This window comes from Hemitrygon akajei, chromosome 26 (assembly GCF_048418815.1).
Source record: "Hemitrygon akajei chromosome 26, sHemAka1.3, whole genome shotgun sequence".
Classification (NCBI taxonomy): domain Eukaryota; kingdom Metazoa; phylum Chordata; class Chondrichthyes; order Myliobatiformes; family Dasyatidae; genus Hemitrygon; species Hemitrygon akajei.
Window position 1 is genome coordinate 34289803 of NC_133149.1, and position 22521 is coordinate 34312323.

Consider the following 22521-nt stretch of genomic DNA (forward strand, 5'->3'; position numbering starts at 1 on the left):
CACTCACTCTTCTCATTCAAATCCTCATCAAAGGGCAGCCTAGTGGTGTATATTATTAAAGAGCCAGTGACCTGGGTTCAATGCTGACACTGCCTGTAAGGAATCTGTACATTCTCCCTGTGACCTCGTGGGTTCCCTCCACGTGCTCCAGTTTCCTCCCATTGTCCAAAGATGTACAGATTAGTGGGTGTAATTGGGTGGCGTGGGCTCTGAGCTGAAAGGCCTGTTATCATGCTCTATCTCCAAGTAAATAAAGCCCAGGTCAGTCTCCAGACTGAACATGGGAATCTGAGGGAAGACATGAATGACGAGTGCAAGATACTGAAGAGGAAAAACATGGAAAGTCAGTGAATAAAGTCATCTTTTATTTTTAAAACACATTAATACAAAAATAATTTGTTAGAAATTCTGAAATACTGAACCAAAGGCACTTTAGTGAGATTTCAGTTATTTAGGTGAATGCTTTTCCATGCTGCAGACCCCATAACAATTTCCCAGAACCACACAATCACTTCTACAAGACTCCATTAATATTCTCACTAATACCGCAGTACCTCCAGGAGGTTATGTCCAAGGCTCTGGTGTCTCCACGATATCACCTCTAAAGGTAGCCAATCAAAGCAGACACAGGCCTAATGACACGTCGCTGGCTCAAACCCTCTAAAGCCCCAAACTGGGCAATAGTGAACATGTTCACACCTGGGATAGTAATATGGATTGTAGTGACATCAATATAAATCAGCTTCTATTTTAAAAAGATCCCTCAAAGAGACAACTACAACACACAAAACATTCACTTGAAGCAGTGTCCTTCCCTCAGGACCTTGCAAAATGTTGATCAATAGCATTCAAGACCAGATTATCCAAATTCATCTCCCAAAGAGAAGATGAGGAGTTGGAATTGGAGAACTGTCACCATGTCCAATTGGTCAGGGAACTGGGTTTGAGTAACGACACTCTCCCTTGCTGGGTTTTGGCCACTTAATGGTTCAATAACTGGCAGTTTCACCATCTCTCCTATTAATCTCTACTACTTATCACATTCACTTTGCTGTTTCCAACCAGAAGACAAACAGAATGGATATTTACAAGCACAGAGTCAGCAACAAAAATATAATTTTAGCTGCACAACCCGGGAATATGTTGTTTTAGATCAGGGTTCCCCAACCTGGGGTCCATGGCCTTTAGAAGGTTGGGAACACCTGTTGCAGAGTATCAGACATGGTTCAAGGAGTTGAGGCCCTTTTTTCTGATTGGCGCTTTTTAAAAGAAATAATAATATAAAATGTTGAGGCCAGGAACTCTCATTTATTTATCTGCTGTGAAATGCCTAGAAGCCAAGAGGTTATTAAAGTAGTGAAGGGAATGTGCTCGTGTACAAGAGCTTACCCTCTTCCACTGCACCCTCACTAGTTTGTCCACGTACACGCACACACACACACGCACACACACTCGCACCTCAGAAAGTGCATGTGTCAGTTTAAAAGTAGCTCAGTGCAGTTGCTAGGATCTTTGGTTACTCAGTCTCATTTAATTTCTACTTTATATAATTTTCCCAAGGAAAAGCATCAATAAAAACTCAAAACTTTGACAATATTCTTTCCTTCCAGGCACCTCCCTGATTTCCTTCTTACAATGAATAAATTCTTTAATTTGAAAACAGAAAAAACTTTGGATGCTGGAGATCTCAAATTAAGGCTGTAGTACTTGTTAACCTGACCTCACTCTTCAATCTCCAGAAATTTTGGCTAAGTTTCACAGGATGGAGACTACTTTAGTTGGACTCAGGAGCCTTCTTTTTGTGGAATTTGGTAAATAAAGATAGGTATTAAAAATGGAGAGCACCGATTTAATTTACTGTCAATAATTAAGTAATTGGTGAAAATATGGATCCCCCCCATTATTCCAGTCAATAATTTGAGCTTCAAGACAGACAGGCTGGTCCAAGAGGGAGGCGTGCAAACAGGATAATATTTATTCACTTAAGAAGATCAAGTAATAAGAGTAGGTGGAACTCCTGAGTTGGGGAAAGGAGGTACTAATCTGAATTTCCTTTCCTGCATCTCTGTACTGAGATAGCTTTACCTTCTCTGGCAGATTAAAGGCGGACACAATCTTCTGACATCGGAGCAAAGAAGCATCTTATTCAAACTGTTGGTTGCTCCTGCATTGGGTAATAATCTCCATGACTGTTCTCAGTGGATCAATAACTGGAATTCTAGTCAAGCCATCAACTTCACATTCTTGTAATACTACACTGCGTCAGCAACAGCACTAGTAGTTTAGTGGTTAATATTTAAAGCTCTAATGGCTGTGGATTCAATTCCTGACCACTGAATTAGTAAGGGTGGCTGCACTGTATGTTTTATGTAAACTAATAAGCCACTGGTCATATTACAGTGAAATGGTAAGAAAATCTTCTGAGTGTTGGATAAGTGTACCCAACAATCCAAGGCACTTCTTGGGTACAGGATGAAGTGCACTTCTAATGTTGACCCAATAAAGGGATATTTCCATGGCCACTCATTAAAAGGACCGTGAGAATGGCTGAGAGGATCATAGGGGTCTCCTACCATCCACTGGGGACACTTATCAGGAGCTCTGCATGTACAGGGCCCTTAGTATTATTAAGGATCTCACTCATCCATCCAGCATCCTTTGACCTTCTACTATTAGGCAGAGACTACGATGCATAAAAACAAGAACAGCCAGGAAAGGGAAACGGTTTCATCCGTCAGGCCACTAGGCTTCTGAACTCCCGGCCACAAAGTATCACTGTTATTCAAAGTATCACTGGTTAAACTATTCTGTACCTTACAATTATGCACTTTAGTTTATGTATAATCCTTCTGTAGATTTCATCCTTACTTTCATAAGTTATTATGTGTTATGTGTACTACTGTGCTTTACACCCTGGTTTGGGGAAACGTCGCATTTGACGGTATACATGTATATAGTTAAATGACAATAAACTTGACTTTGAAAAATATTTCAGAAAATGTCCATACAGCCAGTCGCTGGTTTCTACCATTCAAAGGCTGAATGGGTCAACCATTCTTGCAGTCAACAAGGAGCCACTTGTGGATAAAATATCAGCAATATTGGTAAAACAGGGCATTGAAATGATCACCACTTAAACAAACTCCTAGAACACAGAGATTGCTTAAAATATAGCATTAGTTAATTCAAACTCTCCACAAAGTAAACAAGGCAATCCCTTGTGGAAAGGTTAATCGGAAAAACAAATATAATTTCTGAAAAATGGCTCAATGCCAAAATCTACAGTCCTTCAAAAAGCACAAATAAAGCTCATTTTACACATTCAGGGTCTCTGAAGATTCTTCAAACTCCAAAATTTAATAAAAAACTTTTTTTGAAATGTAAAAGATGCACCAAATGTGGGAATAGACCTACCACAGACCAAGTCCTTGTACCGGAGACAAAGCCCAAACCTCCAGTAATTTGTTCCCTCGCATTTAAAAAAAATCTAATCCAAATACACCATCCCACATGGACTCATTCTTAAACTCAATGATCACAACATGAGAGCTCTGAAACTGGTTGCCAGTCCATGGTTGGCACACAGGATGGGTCTGTGGCCTAGTTATCAGTTTTACCCCAAACCCCTCCCCATCAAATATGAGCAGTGGGTGGGGAGGGACAGGGATTAAGTGTCCTCATCCCACAAACACAACTGTTTCTGTGGGACATAGAAATCAAACTGGGAACACTTCTGGCAGCTTTTGATGCCACACTTGTAGGTACTAGTTTTGCCAGTAGCATCTTTTGTCCGACAGTATTTCAGGAAGCAAGGGTACCATTCCACACACAAGGAGTAGCGGCAGATGCAACCCTTCCACCATTCCCGACTGGCCTGGCATCGTGGAACATCCTCAGACACGTGGATTGCTTCAAAGATTGAACTGTCGACACCTGAAGGAGGTGTGGTGAGTGGGGGTAGGGGGTTGGGAGGTGGGAGGGAGCAAAAACAGAAATAGATCAACCAGGAGTCATAAACACAAGAGATTCTGAAGATGCTGGAAATCTAGAGCAACACACAAAATGCTGGAGGAACTCAGCACATCAGGCTGCATCTAAGGAGGGGAATAGACAGTGGCAGAGTCCCTTCATCAGGACTGGAAGGGGGCAGGAGCCTAAAGAAGGTGGTAGCGGGATGGGACTTGATCTCCCTTCCACATCCACCCATGTACCCCTTCACCTGGTCTCACCAATCACCTGCAAATGTACTCCTTCCCTCCCCACCACCACCTTATTCTGGCTTCGGCCCAATTCCTTTCTATTGTTGATGAAGGCTCTCGGATCAAAACATTGGCTATATATTCCTCTCCACAGACACGACCTTTCCAGTGTTGATCATAAGACCATAAGATATAGGAGCAGAACTAGGTCATTTGGCCCATTGAGTCTGTTCTGCCATTTCATCACGGCTGGTCCATTTCCCTCTCAGACCCAACCTCCTGCCTTCTCCCTGTAACCCTTCATGGCCTGACTAATCAAGAATCCATCAACCTCTGCCTTAAATACACCCAATGACTTGGCCTCCACAGATTCACCACTCTCTGGCTAAAGGAATTCCTCTTAATCTCCACTCTAAAAGGACACCTCTCTATTCTGAGGCTGTGCCCTCTGGTCCTAGACTCGCCCACCATAGGAAACATCCTCTCCACATCCACTCTATTGGAGCCTTTCAACATTCAATAGATTTCAATTAGATCCCCCTTCATTCTTCTGAACAACAGTGAGTACAGTCCCAGAGCCATCAATCGGTCCTCAGATGGTAACCCTTTCATTTCTGGAATCATTCTTATGAATCTCCTTTGAGCCCAAAAAGGGCCCAAAACTGCTCACAATATTGCTCACAATTGGTAAGGCCTTACCAATGCCTTATAAAGCCTCAACATTATATCTTTTCTTTTATATTCTAGTCCTCTTCGAATGAATGCTAATATTGAATTTGCATTCCTCACCATTGACTCAACTTGCAAATTAAACTTTAGGGAATTCTGCACGAGGCCTCCCAAGTCCCTTTAAACCACACATATTTTAAAAAATTTACTTTCCATTTAAAAAATATTGTAGGCTTTTATTTCTTCTACGGAAGTACATGATCATACGTTTCCCAACACTGTATTCCATCTGCCACTTCTTTGCCCATTCTCCTAACCTGTCTAAATCAAAGTCCTTCTGCAGCCTCCCTGTTTCCTCACTATCTGCTCATCCACTCGTCTTCGCATCGTCCACAAACTTGGCCACAAAGCCATCAATTCTGTCATCCAAATCATTGACATATAACATATAAAGAAATGGTCCCAACATCGACCCCTGTGGAACACCACTAGTCACCAACAGCCAATCAGAAAATGCTCCCTTTATTTCCACTCTTTGCTTCCTGTTAATCAGCTAATGCTTTATCCATGTGACAATCTTTCCTGTAATACCACGGGCTCTTAGATTGCTAAGCAGCCTCATGTGTGGCATATTGTTAAAGGCCTTCTGAAAATCCAAGAACACAAAATTCACCGATTCTCCTTTGCCTATCCTGCTTGTTATTTCTTCAAAGAATTCCAAAGGATTTGTCAGGCAAAATTTTCCCTTAAGGAAACCATGCTCTGACTTTTCCTAAACCTTACTTTTATTATCCTTAATTATTTGGATGGAGGTGCGGAGTTATTGACGCTACTGTGTATATTTGACATAATGCAATGGCCCATGTTGGTTAGGTTTTTTTTTCTTTTTTGGGTTTTTTTTTCTTATTTAGTCCATTTTTCATAATTACTATGTTTGGGAGGTTATTATATATGGATTATCATCTATTTGTATTTATACCTTAACCTATTAATTATGTTCTCTCAAACTCTCTGTATTCATGTTTCATTTATGTTTGTTTAAAATTAATAAAAAGATTTAAAAAGAAAGAAAGGAAACCATGCTGACTTTGACCTATTTTATCACGTGCCTCCAAGTACCCCAAAACCACATCCTTAACAATCGATTCCAACATCTTCCCAACCACTGAGTCAAGCTAACTGGCCTATAATTTCCTTTCTTCTGACTCCTTCACCTCTTGAAGAATGCAGTGACATTTGCAATTTTCCAGTCCTCCAGAACCATGCCAGAATCTAGTGATTCTCAAAAGATCATTACTAATGCCTCCACAATCTCTTCAGCTACCTCTTTCAGAACCCTGGAATGTAGAACCCTGCTCCAGGTGACTTATCTACCTTTAGACCTTTCAGTTCCCCAAGCACCTTCTCCCCAGTAATAGCAACTGCACTCACTTCTGCCCTCCGACACTCTTGAACTTCCAGCATACTGCTAACGTTTCCACAGTGAAGACTGATGCAAAATACTTATTCAGTTCTTCCACCATTTCCTTGACCCCATTACTACCTTTCAGCATAACTTTCCAGTGGTCTAATATTTCCTCTCCCCTCTTTTACTCTTTATGTATCTGGGAAAAAACATTTGGATTCCTCCTTGATATTATTGGATTGTTTACCTTCATATTTCCTCTTTTCCCTGTTTATAACTTTTCAGTTGCCTTCTGTTGGTTTTTGAAAAACTTTCCAATCCACCAACTTCGCACTAATTTTTGCTCTATTATATGCCCACTCTTTGGCTTTTGTGTTGGCTTTGACTTCCCTTGTCAGCCACAGTTGCATCATCCTGCCTTTAGAATACTACTACTTCTTTGGGATGCATCTATCCTGCACCTTCTAGATCAACTTTGATCTTTGTTCTAATCAACTCTTATGCCTCTGTAATTTGCTTTACTCCACTGCAACGACGATACATCTGACTTTAGCTTCTCCCTCTCAAATTGCAGGGTTAATTCCATCTTTAATAATCACCGTCTCCAAGGGGTTCCTTTACCTTAAGCTCTCTAATCAATTCTGGTTCATTGCACAACACCCAATCCAGAACAGCTGATCCCCTAGTGGGCTAGTGTGCCCAACCACGAGTGCTCTTAAAAAGCATCTTGTAGGCGTTCTACAAATCCCCCCTCTTGGTATCTAGCACCAACCTGATTTTCCTAATCTACCTGCATATTTAAATCCCCCGTGCCTACCGTAACATCGTCCTTTTTACATGATTTTGCTATCTCCTGTTGTAATTTGTAGTCCACATCCTGGGTACTGTTCAGAGGCCTGTATATAGCTCCAATCAGGGTCTTTTTATCCTTGCAGTTTCTTAACTCTATCCTGCAAGGATTGTACATCTTCTAATTCTATGTCACCTCTTTTGAATGATTTGATTTTTTACCAACAGAGCCACTCCACCCCTCTGCCTAAGTGCCTGTCCTTTCGACACAACGTGTATTCTTGGTGGAAGGACTTGGCCCAAAATGTCAAACGTTTATTTCCCTCCATAGATGCTGCCTGACTTGCTGAGTTCCTCCAGCATTTTGTGTGCTTGGCTCAGTCAAGACTCAATCAGTAGCTGGAGCTTCCCAAGCAAGAGTGTGCATTTCTAATCCCATCCCTTACATCCCTTTCAGAACATCCCAAAGCACTCTACCATCTATCCAGTACATTTGGAAAGGGTGTTGTTTTGATGTAGAAAATGCAGTGACTAATTTATACACAGCAAGCCTTCGTAATCAAACTTCCGGGTTCAAATTTCAAAGTAAATTTATTATCAAGGTACATATATATCACCATATACAACCCTGAGATTCATTTTCTTGTGGGCAATCACAGTAAATACAAGAAACACGATTGAATCAATGATTCCCAACGAGACCACACCCAATGACAACCAACAACAACCAATGTGCAAAAATAAACAAACAGCAAATACAAAGAGAATAAAAAACAAAATAATAGGATTAGATAGATAGATGTTCAGAACATGAAATGAAGACACTTTGAAGGAGAGTACATAGAATGTGGGAACAGTTCATTGATGGGGCGAAATAAATTATCCCTTCTGGTTCAAGAGCTTGGTTGTTGAGGGTTAATGACTGTTCCTGAACCTGGTGGTATAGGCCCTGAAGCTCCTGTACCCTTTTCCTGATGGCAGCAGCAAGAAGAGAGCATGGTCCTGATGATGGATGCTGCTTTCCTGTTACAGCACTCTGTGTAGATGTGCTCAATGGTGGGGAGGGCTTCATCTGTAATAGACTGGGCCGTATACACTATTTTTCATAGCTATTTCTGTGCAAGGGCATTGGTGTTTCCAACCAGGCTGTGATGCAACCAGTCAACATACTCTCTCCATCACAGATCTATGGAAGTCTGTCAAAGTTTAGATAACATGCCAAATCTTTGCAACTTCTAAGGAAGTAGAGGCGCTGCCTTGCTTTCTTCATAATGGCACTTAGGTGCTGGTCCCAGGACAGATCCTCTAAAGTGATAAGTTTTAAGTTGCAATTTTAAGTTGCTGACTCCCTCTACCTCTGATCCTCTGATGAGGACTGGCTCATGGACCTCTGGTTTCCTTCTCCTGAAGTCAATAATCAGCCCTGTGGTCTTGCTGACACTGAGTGAGAGGTTGTTGCTGAGGCACCTTTTAGCCAGGTTCAACAATATGATAATAGCTCAGTCATCTTTATTTACCAGATCACCAGAGATCCTTTGCTCCTCTGCAAAACGATACCACAGGAGCAGTTTCTTTGTTAAACATCTACTGGAGAGTAAAGATAGCCTCGTTTAAACTATCGTGCCTGAAGAACTCGTCCCTCAACACTGTAGCACGCCCTTGGTATGAGTCCCTGTTATTCATGATGGACAGAGGGATAAAGGTATAAACATCCCACAGATTAAAAAAAACAAATGGCCATTAGGCCCATTGAATAGACAAATATCCTTCAATGTATGTGCTGTGCTTGTGCTGTGTATGTTTCACCCCCTGGCCCCCGAGGAATGCTGGTTTATCTGGCTGAATTCATGTATGTTTGAATGATAATTAAACTTGAACTTGAATGTTCTAAAAAAGCATCAACATAAATGGACGTAGTAATACACTTAAAAGTAAATTATATTACCAGCAACTGAATGTACTCAAACATAAGCAATTACTAATTTTGAAATCACAAGGTACACCTTTGTGAATACAGGCAGCTCTTCACTGGAGCAGAACCCAGCAGGGAGTCACTCGACTCCAAAGGGTTTGAAACTGATGACCTTATTCTGAAAGACAACTTATTGGTTCCTCCAACTGTACACATATGTATTTATTTTAAAAAAAATTGAAGATGGTGTCTGTGACAACCTGGTAAAAATGCAAACCCACAGATAAGGACTGGCGATACACTCTACATTTTGTTTTAAAAGATGGGAGTATAAATGGAACCATCTGCCTCATTGGGAATAGTTAGAGAATCATACAGCTTGGGAACAGGCCATTCGGCCCCACATCTGCACCAACCAGTGAGCACACATCTACATTAATTCCATCTCCCAGCACTTGGCACCTTGCCTTTTACATCTTGGCAACTGAAGTGCTCGGTAACTCAGCTCCCACCACTCTCTCTCGCTCTGCATCCCAGCACTCTCTGGGTGAAAAGGATCCCCTCCAAGTATTTATTATTTATTGAGATACAGCATAGAATAGCCTCTTCTGGCTCACCCAGCATCCCCCAATTGAATCCTAGCTTAATCACAGGGCAATTTACAATGACCTACCTACCTACCAACAATGACCTCCACATTGTATAAAGCTGGTGCCCAACATCTCCTGCTCCGCTCCTTCAACTTTCTTTCCCACTTCTTCCACCAATTTCACAAACCTGAGTTTATCCAGTGTTTCACGTCGCTCTCTCTTGCATAGATGCCGTCTGTGGCCTCTGCACATACATTGTGTACGTGGGCGCTCAGCTGACTGGCCCTGCTGTAATTCACTGCTACATCCATGTACAAGTGCTCGAGCCCGCGCTGCTCCTCTGCCACGCGCACTGCTCTTGGATTCTTCTGCAACGGAAGAGAAAGCATTCGGTGTTGACGGCGCAGGAAGAGAAAGAGCAAAGGTCACATTTCAACAACATAAAGAGAAGTACTGTGATAGCTAAAGTGAAGGCTTGAGAAGTTAAATTACAGAATATTGCACTGAGTATTTTCCATGACAGCCAATCCAATTCTTCTGCCCGCATTACTCATCCAGTATAATCTCAACTAAACGGGAGAGAAAATGGGTTGTGAGATCTTCCCTGGAGTGCATACAGATGTGGGCGGGAATGATATATTTTGACACTACCGCGTCATGGTAGCGTAGTAATTAGTGCGATCACTTTACAGCGCCAACAATCACCAGAGTTCAATTGACGGCACTGTTTGTAAGGAGCTTGTGCGTTCTCCCCTTGAACACACGTTTCCTCCAGGTGCTCTGGTCTCCTCCCACATTCCAAATAAGTACAGTTTAGGTTTGTAGATTGCGGGCGTGCTACGTTGCCATTGGAAGCGTGACAACACTTGTGGGCTGCCCAGCAGAATCCTCACTGGTTTAATTTGATACAAATAATACATTTCACTCGACATGCGACAAATACAAGCTGATCTTTAATCTCTATCACTGTTCAACTGTTGGAATTTGCATCATTCATTAAGCAGCTTTTAGAGGTCAGAAGCAAAATTTCCCAGGAGTTAATATTGATTTCTGCCAAAGTTTAGTTTATTGATTTAGAGGCATGTCATGGTAACAGGCCCTTCCGGCCCTATAAGGCTGCAGCACTCCGTTACATCTATGTGACCAATTAACCCACTTTGGAACGTGGCACCCGGAGGAAGCCCATGCAGTCATGGGGAAAACATACAAGTTCCTTACAGGGAGTGCTGGAATTGAACCTGGGTCGCTGGTGCAGCAAGAACATTGCGCTAGTTGCTGTGCTATAGTGCCACCCTTGAAGTGCTCAAAGCAACATTTAGATGCCACCGAAGCTAGAATGAGAGCATGTCCCTTACTGGAATGTACAGATCAGGAACAGGAATTTACCACCAAACCCCTGGATCTGCACCACACTATCCAAATAAGGTCACAGCTAATTTGCATGCAATCTCAATTCCACACTCGCAGTCATCCACAGCAATTTTTACTGACAACTTAACCACTCCTGCCTCAAAACACTCAAAAACAACCTCCATAAAGAGACATACCATATACAATTCCCCAGATGTAGTCTCAATAATGCCCTCTACAACTGACCTACAGTATAAACTCTCCAAGTATTCAATCCTCTTCACAATAAACACCAACAGAATTTAGAAGTTATTTTATTTCTCACATCCATCTCACATGAGGGAGTAAAATTCTTTATGTTGCATCTCCGTCGCAATGTATAAGCAATAAGGAAGGGAAATGTAGGAGAATATTGACCAAACCCTATGATTTTATGCACAATATTTTTGTATGATGTATATACAGTCAGATACAATGTAAATCAGATATGCAATCAGATGAATGTGTATTGATATATCTGATGGCCCGGTGAAAGAAGCTGTCCCGGAGACTGTTGGTCCTGGCCTTAATGTTGTGGTAATATTTGGCAGATGGAAACAGCGGAAACAGTTTGTGGTTGGGGTGGTTGGAGTCCCTGATGATCCTCCAGGCCCTTTTCACGCACTTGCTGCTGTAAATGTCCTGAATAGAGGAAAGCTCACATCCATAAATGTGCTGAGCTGTCCTCACCACTCTCTGCAGTGCCCTGTGATTGAGGGAAGTACAGTTCCTGTACCAGGCAGTGATACAGACAGTCAGGATGCTCTCAATCGTCTCCGTTACTAGCAGTACCTACATACTAACATTTGTGAATCACACATTTGGACTCAGATTCTTCTCCATCCACTCTCCCTTTTCCCTGCAAAAATGGACAATGTCACTGTTTTCCCCATTTGCTAGCTCATTGTGCATTCACTTGAACTATCTCATCTCTTTTGAGGCCTCCTTGCACCCTTTTCACAACTCTCCTACCCAGCTTGTGTCAACAGAAAATTTAATAAGTTTCTCTAGCAACTCCTTCCAAGTCATTTATGAATTGTAAGCATTTGTTGTTTTCACAATTCCTGTGGCACACGCTTGAATTTTACTAACTGGAGAAATACCCATTTTGCTTCTCTTTGTTTCCTGTTAGACAGTCTTTTATCCACCCTAATTTGTATACTACAGAGATTTTATTTTCCACATCAGCCTTTGATGCAACACCTTATCAACTGCCTTTTGGGAGATTTACCACCTTCCCTTTGTCCACAACACATTACTTGTTAAAAGCATGGCAACAGATTAATCAAACATGATCATTAAATAAATATTAACCGCCTTGCTGTAACACCTTTAATAACAAGTTCTGACATTTTCACAAGAGAAACAGTGCTCTCCACTCCCATCCAGTGATTAGAGCAACAGGCCCTTCTGTTCAATTACTCCAGGGATGAGTGAATGCATCTTATTCTCACAGCAACATGAAATCGTTCACAAAAGCCTCAGCATATCACTTCACAAGCCCGCACGGAGGAGGAGAGAAGAAACTGAAGGAAAAGAGGTAGCTAAGATGGTTAGAGACTCCCTCTGGCTTCGTGTGGAACCATGTCTCACCTGTCGAAGTTTTGCCATGGACTCACTGGGAATAATCTCATTCTTGTGAAGCCTGGTGATGAAACACAGACCCTGAAACTGTGTTTGCCCTCGTTCCATCTCCCCCAAGATCAGGGAACGGATAATCTTCACTTCCTATTACAAGGAGAACAAAAATGAGACACGTATTACCAATATTGTGGAAGAATGCAGGACAAGAGTCCACACAATACTCAGATCATCTACACTCTTCCGTTATCTGAGTTTTCAAGTCAAGTTGAGATACGGGTACAATGAAAAAGTTGCTTGTCAGATCTGCAACACTGGCCCAAGTCTATCAAGACCCACTGAGGGAGTCAAAACTGGATGATTTCATAACAAAAGGAAATTCATGTTGTACATCCCCAAAGATAATTCAGAACACAACGATGATTGCAGGAGTCCTTTCAAAATGTACAGTACCTTCCAAGTTTTAAAGACAGATCACTGGCACATCTATTTCTTCTTCCTCCCAACCCACACCTTTCCATAATACACCATAACCTTACCCCTCAATTTACAGCATAGAGTAACGCTTGTGACAACAATATAAAAATGACAATTGAAATCCTTGCCCAGATGATGGCGCCAGACACCTACAAATTCAAGGCTCATTGGTTCAGAGTAATTACTTTAATAATCAACTACTTTCACGCTCCCCCTTCACTGCCACCCTAACCCCCTCAGCAGTTTCCATCACCTCATCTTCTGACTTGACATCTTGATGAAAACAAAATTCAGAAGACCAATCAGATGCTAGAAATCTGAACTGAAACCAAAAAAAAAATGCTAAAAAGACTCAGCAGATCAGGCAGCATCTGAGGAGAGGGAAACACAAAGTTGATTTTCAGGGCCAAGGGGGCTTCAACCCAAAACATTAACTCTGCTTCTTTTTCCACCAGTACTGCCTGACCTACTGTGCATTTGGACCATTATCCGATTTATCCCACCCTCCAACAACATTGGGAATTCACTTGACACTCACACAGTGGAAGAACTCAGCAAGTTAAATAAAGCCACTTGACTCACTGAAATTTCATTAATGACCCTCCATCACTCCCAGACTCAGAGAAGTTAAAAGATTAACATGCAACTAATGCTCACCTTCGGGGCAGCTCATTAGAAAGTTGTAGATTTGCAATCAAGGAACAGAAAGATCGTGTTTCTGAAAACAAACCTCTGAGGAAGCAGACTTTGATCATTCTCTTCCTCAAATCATGTGTCGCATTTTGAAATCTGTCCAGGTCCCTAATAAGTAAATAAACCACTTCCTGTTGATAAGCATGTACAAGCATAAAATTGAACCATGTGCAACCAGGAAAGTCCCTATGGATCACTGCAGGAGCCAAAAAGGACAAGCCTCCACTGAATATTCATGCACAGTTTAGATTTCAAACAGATTAAAGTGCTAACGGCGATAAGATTGAAAGACAGTGACAGGTGGAAAGATGAGTGTTGAATATGTCAGTGTTTTCCCTATCTGGAAAATCATCAATTCCGAAATGAGTAATTATACTTGATTAGTTCAGAAAATCTGAGTGACAGTCACTCAAGCCTGGTATTAGATTCCACTCAACAAACAGTGGCTTTGAAAAATTTGATCACAAGTTAGCATGGACGTGTATGGGCCAAAAGGGCCTTTTGCCATGCTACAGAGCACAAAGCCCAGGTTTGGGAAGGAGAACAAATATCCAAGCTGATGTTTCACTGCAGTTCCGAATACCATCACCTTTCAAAGGAGACATTAACCTCAGGGTTGGTTTGCTCTCTCGGATGGGCATTAAACACCCCGTGGCATTTCAAAAGCAGCGTGCCAATCTTCTCAATGTTGCTCATCCAACACCATCATGAAGAGATTTAAGGGTATTTGTTGGATATTGTTCTGTACTCTTTGCTGCAAAGGACTGAACTCTGAAGTGGAAAGCAAGAAATGAGTGGGATCCTTCATTTATTTGAAGATGCAGCAGCGTTAGCATGATCATACTGAATTACCAAAATTGCAGTCACAAAGAATGCACAACAGGGGCTATATTTCATTAGGAGTTTGAGGAGATTCAGTATGTCACCAAAAACATTCAAAAATTTCTACAGATGTACCATGGAAAGCATTTTAACTGGCTGCATCACCACCTGGCACAGGATCGAAGCAAGCTGTAGAGAGCTGTAAACTTACTATCATTCTATTATTATGTATTACATTGTACTGCTGTCGCAAAGAGAAAAATATGCCAGTGATATTAAACCTGATTCCGATGAGAAAAAAAATGAACGGAACCTTTGTGTTTCTGTTTTAACATTAAAGATCTCACCGGTGAAGCACTATGAACACCCTTTCCCACTGCTGAGAGAACAGTTTCGAGCTTTAGTCACTTTTAAGCTGTGTCAGCCAAACAGCTTTAAGCTTAAAGCTTTCAGAAGTGAAGCCGAGCATGGGGATGGGAAGACTGCAGGCAGCTGATGGGAGAGGGGCAGACAGCCGGTGGAGAGGGAGATGAGACGCAGCAGCTTCCTGACACTCAAAGGCATTCAATGGGCTACATTTCACCTTCCAGTTTCCGGATGACTTGCTCCCTTACTGCGGAAGAGTAGGAATATGGCACCATTGCGATTCCTGGTTGCTTTCCAGCTCGAAAGGTCAGACCATGGCAAAAAGCCAATTTGATTTGTCCAGAGAATTTTCCTCTATAGTTCCAGGTCACGTGCTGGTGTTCATGTGACACAGGGCCAGACAATGCACCACTGCATTCAAGTTTGTGTGCCAAGTGCCCATTTACGCAATCCAGGTTTATTGTGGATCTCTGACCAGAACGCACTTGAGAATCAACAGCGTAGGCGTTGTGGCAAAAGACAGACTGAATTAGAATGACGAAACATCAGATCTGAACTCATGAAAAGAAAAACCTGTTGGAGGAACTCAGCAGGTCAGGCAGTACCTGTGAAGAGAAATGGACAGTCAACATTCTGCATTGAGACACTTTATCCTAACTCATGATGTTTGTCTTAAAGCTAGACTATCAAAGCAGCTGAATTTATATTGCCTACTGCATATCCTGTAATAAAATCACCAGCTCCTGTGGCTGAATGGTTACACATCCTCACACAGGTCTCTCCATCTCCCCATCAACAGCCAAGCTTTCTCTGCACTGCCGATACTTCTGAAGGCACCTTGGGCTTCCCCTTGCACTGTAAAAGGAGCACAGACAGATGGACACCATGTCATGTCCGATAAATGTGCTGTATCATACTGGTACTGCTCTGTGGGCAGAGGAGCTGGTTGAGATGTGGTAATAGGGAAGAGACTGATGCCTGTGAGCTAGGAGAAATAATAAACTAGACACACACAACTGAAAGAGGAAAATGATACCGATGACCGCTATCCCTGAGCTGAGAACTCTGCAGTACCTCAGCGGGTGGAGTCTTTTTCATTGTTGTGAACTGATTAATGAAAAGCCTGGACATATGCAGACCCAAAGCTGGCCCCTGGAATTCTCCACCAGATGTTTGGAATGTTGTTCCGGAGAAAACTCTCAACCCACAGGGAGGTGATTCTGGCTGTGATCAGTTTTCAGTCTGTGAATCACTGAGTTTCTCACCATTTCCCAGTTTATTTCCATTCTCCAGCGCTGTGTTTTAATGCCCCTCCTCTACTGGAGGGGCTCCAGAGTTAACCCAGCCCACCGAGCTACAGTTCCTTGCATCCCTCCCTCCCTATACGAGTGGCTGTCTGTCCCAAATTAACACATTATTTTATTGACTCTCCACAGCCCAGAAGCTTTCTTCTCCCCTACCCAATCACTTCTACTTGAACTACTGTCACCTCAGGTGAAGGATCTAAGAGCCTCTACCATTCTGGAAGTGTAACATGAATGCAAAGTGTAGTTTGAGTACAAGGCAAATTAACAATCAGGAATTTAACTCTTCAAGCCATGCTCCTGCAGGATGCTTCCTCCTCTCTAGCATTAACCCTGAAAGGCTTGGCCTGCGTCAAAGCAAAAGGGCCAGGATGTGGTGTTTGAAATCCGACGATCCATTCCTCATTGTGGTTGGACAAGAGAGAAGCAAGGAAAGCTGAAGAGACTAATCACAGGAGCCAGGGCATCTCTGACCCAGCATCCGAACACTGACTGGAAACCTTTGTCTGAACCCGAAATGGAGATGCCCTTTCTCTCCACAACTTACTTGGAATAGTTGTGAGGAAGAGTTCTGCAGAACAGACTCAACGGGCAGAATGGCCTAATTCTGCTCCCATGTATTTTGCCTTATAAATAGCATACTCAAGCAGGAAAGCATTAGTAATATTGACTGGTGCCAGATTCAGTTGACAAAGGCAATGTCCAATACTATAACCTGTCAGAGGTCTTTTCCTCCACAGCCACACTACCAGGGGTGGTGATAGGGGCAGACACATTTTGGGACATTTAAGAAACTCTTAAATAGGCAGATGGACAGAAAGATTGAGGGCTATGTGGGAGGAGATTGACCCTAGAGTAGGTTCCATGGCCAGCACAACATTGTGGGCTGAAGGGCCTGTAGTGTTCCATGTTGCAATATGGTAATGATCAGCCCAATAATCAAAAGGCCATCTTGCCATGGGAAGGACGTGATCCCAGGACAATCTCATTACAGCAAATGAATGCTGATTGGTAGTTACTCTTTGAGAAAGTTCTTTTAGGGTTGGTCGAAACAAGCTAAATACCAGCCATGGGATGATGGATCAGTTTCCCTGACAATCAAATGGTAGTTTATTTATTTATTGATACAGCATGGTAACAGATCCTTCTGGGCCAATAAGCCAGTGCCACCTAATTACCTTACTAATTGGACACATTGAAATGTAGGAAGAAACCGGAGCACCCTGAGGAAACGTGCAGTCACAGGGAGAACGCAAAAAATCATTACAGCGGTGGAATTGAACCCGGGTCACTGGCTGTGTAACAGCATTACTATGCTGCTCCAAGTTGGTTTCTTTTCACACGGTTGGGTTTCGGGACAGAATTGTCAGTGTCTGCCTTTGGTGGCCTTGGAAAGAAGAGTGCCAGTTCTATCCAGGGTTTCAAAATGGAGAAGATAGAAAGGCAACCAAGGAACAGATTGACCAGTGCAGTGAAGTGATGGGGGTCTCGAGGGACGAAGTGGAAAGGTTTTAAAGAGGGGTTTTCAGCGCCCAGTGCAACAATCAGATGACTCTCTGAAGACAAGCCAAACTGTTCACTATGATACCAAGGTTCAGACACCAATACCCGCACCATTTCTTTAAGCAGCTTGAACTTATCGAGGCAAATTGCCCAACATACTCTAACTCTTACCAGTCTCTCATTGTCCTTCCTCATAACCCCCTTTCCTAGAACTTTGACAACTTATTTCCTGGAACACATACCAACACACTAACCAGCTGGGCTTCCATATTTCTGATTGTTTTTTCGTTCACTAGGTTGAAGAATAGATTACCTCTTTATTCTACCTCACGTCTTAACATTTTGCTAATACAAACAGGTACATGAAGAGGTTGGGCTTGGGTGCATATGGGCCAAATGCAGGAAATTAGGACTAGTTGGATGGCACCATGGACTGGTTAGCCTGTATTGTACAGTATTGCTCTATGACTCTAGTTGAGAGTGCTCCTTGTGTTTAAGAGTTAGGGGTCACTCAATAAGCAACAGGTATAGAATTCTGAACTTACAGAATACACTTAACAACCAAGCCTCCCTCCTGCACAGAAGCAGGATGTTGGTTTAGAAAACTCATCATTGCCTCCTCCAAGGCAAATAGGGATAAAGACACCTACATCCTGCACATTACAAACAACTTGAGAACCAACCTCTTCCAAACATTTTGGAGCACTTAAACAGTAGAGATTCTGCTGATGCTGGAAATCTTGAGCAGTACACACAAAATGCTTGAGGAATTTGGCATTTTTAATAAAATGCCATTGTTAAGTCACAAAATGATAGGTTAATGTGCTGAGTTGTTGATGCTGAGTAAATAAAATTCTGGTTACCCTCACAGCCCATCACTTCCCCTGGTGCCCTCCCCTTTCTCCCATGGTCTACTGTCCTTTCCTATCAGAGTTTTTTCTTCTTCAGTCCTTTACCTCTTCAGCCTATCAGCTCGCTCCCCCACCCACTTCCTTTCCCTCACCAGGCCTTGTCCATCACCTGACAGCTTGCACTCCTCCGACTCCTCACACCTTCTTACTCTGGCTTCTGTGCCCCTTTCCTTTGCAGTCCTGATGAAGGGTCTCGGCCCAAAACATCCACTGTTTATTCCTCTTCATAAATGCTGCCAGACCTGCTGAGTTCCTCTAGCATTTTGTGTGTGTGGCTTTTGGAGCACTTACCAACGTTAGTGACTCTAACCTCAACCCCCAAGCTTCATGTTACTTCTGTTCGACCAGCCCACCAATCAACTTCCCAGCTCTACTTCCCCCCTCCCCCTCCCGGTTTCACCTGTCACCTACCACCTTGTACTTCTTCCTCCCCTCCCCCCGCCTTCTTGCTCTGAATGCTCAACTTTTTCTCCAGCCCTGAAGTGTCTCAGCCCGAAATGCCGACTGTAAACTCTTTTCCACAGACGCTGCCTGACGTGCTCAGATCCAGAAGCAGTGATGGGCATGGAGGGATTACTCACTGGTACTCGTGCAGTACGTGCCCATGTAAATATCATGCTGTAATCTCTCCTGCTGCCAGGCACAGTACAGTAACACCTCCTGTATCATTGGCCAGAAATCTACAGAACCATTGACTAAAACAGATGTATATTTCAGCTAAGAAAATAGTTCCATGTTTTGGATATTAAAACATGATCTTAACATGAATCAATGCATTAATATATTTTAAAAATGTAGATAGAAAGAGGAATTGGATTGGCTTATTCCCCGAAGTTAATTACCGTATGCACTAGAAAACTTCGCTCTTACAACATCAAAGTTGTCGAAATACTAGGGAACTTCCTCAAATTTCCTGCCCCTTAATAACTTGAACTCTCCACATGAAAAAAAATCCCCACAAAACTCTATAGCAACCCGACTTGATAAGCAGACTAAATCTGAAGCCTTAAACACGCTAATTAAATCAATCCCAGCAGTTAAACTTCAAAACTACATCAGCAGAGCTCTTAACATTAACGATTAACTCCAGGTCACAAACAGACTAGTTTTACAATACTCAAAAATATGTACATTAGTGTCCCTGGCAATTCCACTCAACATCACAAAGTCACTTTATAGAAAGATCAATTGCTCAGAATTCTATTGAAAGCTACACAATAAAGGGTTAATCATCTAATTAAAGAAAAAATGGTTAGCCAACTTGTTACACATTAACAATCTAATATATCATAAAATACTAGATTAATACACGAGTTATACAGTAACAGGTCAATTCTCTACAAAAAACTCCCCCATCAGAAAACCTTGAGCACGAGCTAAAGTCATGAGAAGTTATGTCTTATCTAGGCGGGAGATTGAAAATGTGGTTGAACGGTGCCACAACAAGTCAATGTCAACAAAACCAAAGAGATGATTATTGAGTACAGGAGGAAGAGGCCCATGATCCAGTTTTTATTAGGGAATTAGAAGTGGAGAGGGCCAGTAGCTTTAAATTCCCTGGTGTTAACTATCAAAGGATCTGTCCTGGGGCCAGCACATAAGTGTCACCATAAAGAAGGTGCTCTACTTTCTTAGAAGTTGGCATTGATTCGTCACGTTACCGTAAAGTTTGACATACCTCTGTAGATTAACTGTGTAGAGAATCCTGAGTGGTTCATATATCACAGGCATCATAGCTTGGTATGGGAACACCGATGCCCAGAAACTGGAAAAGGCTCCAGAAAATGGTGGACACAGCCAGTCCATCAGAGGCAAAGTCTTCTCCACCATTGAATACCTTTACGTGGCGCACTGCCACAGGAAAGCAGCATCCAAAGACCCCCACCATTCTGGCCATGCTCTCCGAAAAATACTACCAATCAGGCAGGAGGTAGAGAAGCCTTAGGTCCACACCACCAGGTTCAGGAACAGTTATTACTCTTTAACCATCAGGCTCCTGCACCAGCGTGGATAACTATAATCACCACTACTCTGAACTGATTCTATGATCTATAGACTCACTTTCAAGGACTCTTTACAACCTGTTTTCTCAGTATTACTTTTTCATTTGCAGTTCAGCTTCTTTGGCACATTGGTTGTTTGGCTGCTCATAGTTTTTCATAAATTCTATTGCATTTCTTTTTTTAATCTGTAAAGGTTTGCTAGAAAATGAATCTCAAGGTAGCATATGTCACCATATATGGATTTGATAATAAATTTACTTTGAACCTCGATCCCACAGATTAGGAGGAAGTTACAGCTGTCACCTGCTGCAGCTGTGTTGGTTTTTTAACCAAATCTGAACTTAAACAACACAACACACCAATCCGGTTTCCCCTTCAGCAATGATGGTTACAGGACAGCAAGCAGTCTCTTTATCAGCTTCATCAGAATCAGGTTTAATGTCACTGCCATACATCATGAAATTTGTTGACTTTGCGGCAGCAGTACAATGCATGATTAACGTAGAGAAAAACATGAATTACAGTATATATATTAAATAGTTAAGTTAAATTAGTGCAAAAACAGAAATTAAAAAAAGCAGTGAGGTAGTGTTCGTGAGTTCAATGTCCATTCAGAAATTGGATGGCAGAGGCCGTTACTGAATTATTAAGGCTTCTGTACCTCCTTCCTGATGGATGCAATAAGAAGAGCACATGATCTGGGTGATGGGGGTGCTTGATGATGGATGTGGCCTTTTTGAGGCATCGCTCCTTGAAGATATCCTGGATACTATGGAGGCTAGTGCCTGTGATGGAGCTGACTTAAGTTTACAACTTTCTGCAGCTTACTTTGATCCTCTGCAGTAAACCCCCCCCCCCCCCCATACCAGACAGCGATGCAGCCTGTCAGAATGCTCTCCACTGTACATCTGTAGAAATTTAAGAGTGTTTTACATTCCCCTAAACAGATTGCAAACAATCCTCCCACTCATTTGCAGGAAAAAAGAGAAATGCAATAGAATTTATGAGAAACTATAAGCGGGCAAACAACCAATGTGTAAAAGAAGACAAACCGCAAATGAGAAAAAGTAATACTAAAAATATGAGCTATAAAGAGTCCTTGAAAGTGAGTCTGTAGGTCATAACATCAGTTTGGAATCAGTTTAGGATTTGAGGACATGAATGAGGGGGGACAGCAGAAGTCAAGGGCAGTATATGAAAAGCCTGGATAGGTGTTCAAGTCCAGGTTTGGGTACTCCAGTCAAGGGTCAATGATTCAGGAGGTCTGGTCAAGCAGGCTTTGAGGAGGCCAAGTTGAAAGACTGTATGAGTAGTAGTCATGAGGGTTGGTGACGCCTCCCAACCACCCACCATGTCACCAGGATCAGAGGCCCAAAGATCAAATGATATCCATACGAATCCAGATGTCAAAGCTCAAGGGTCAAACCCATGATTGGCGAATCGTGGGGTTGTTACCCAGTTGTTGGTGAAATCTGCAGGGCAACTAAAGGTTGATGTCCAGAGCACGGCAAGTCCAGAAACAGAAGCCTGAAGGTAGAAGCACAAAGGAGTCACAAGGGCCAGAGTTAAAAGGGTTGGAGGTCCATGCAAGTCTGGAAGTCAAGGCCTGAAGGTCAAACCCACTGTTCCCTTTAAGATGCATGGGGGCACGACTGTGCAGTAACTGAGATGCTCCCACACACCTAGCCTTTGTTGCTGCACAGCTGGAATTTTCTTTTACATAATGTTTTATTAAATTAATGCACAGTTTTCAGGCCACATAAATATTTCCTACTCACAGCAAAGGCTGGTCTGCATAGCTGTTAAAAAAATTTAGAGGGAGCGCTGGTCAAACCCATGATCGGCTAGTGTTGGGGCAAAATCCAAAGTTGGAGGCCTGTTGTCTGCAAGTCAAAGATTCCAGGGTCA

The 22521-nt window shown here is 42.4% G+C and overlaps 1 protein-coding gene across 1 annotated transcript in view; it reads right to left on the bottom strand.

The window, feature by feature from the left end:
• Positions 1-344: 344 nt before the first annotated feature.
• LOC140716847 (out at first protein homolog) overlaps positions 345-22521 on the bottom strand; it is a 35449-nt gene continuing 13272 nt past the window's right edge. The window contains exons 2-4 of the mRNA XM_073029822.1: positions 12547-12681; positions 9752-9932; positions 345-3933 (exon numbers count right to left, since the gene is read on the bottom strand). Coding sequence (XP_072885923.1) covers positions 3668-3933; positions 9752-9932; positions 12547-12681 — 582 coding nt within the window. The 3' untranslated portion in view covers positions 345-3667. The remainder of the gene's footprint in view (positions 3934-9751; positions 9933-12546; positions 12682-22521) is intronic.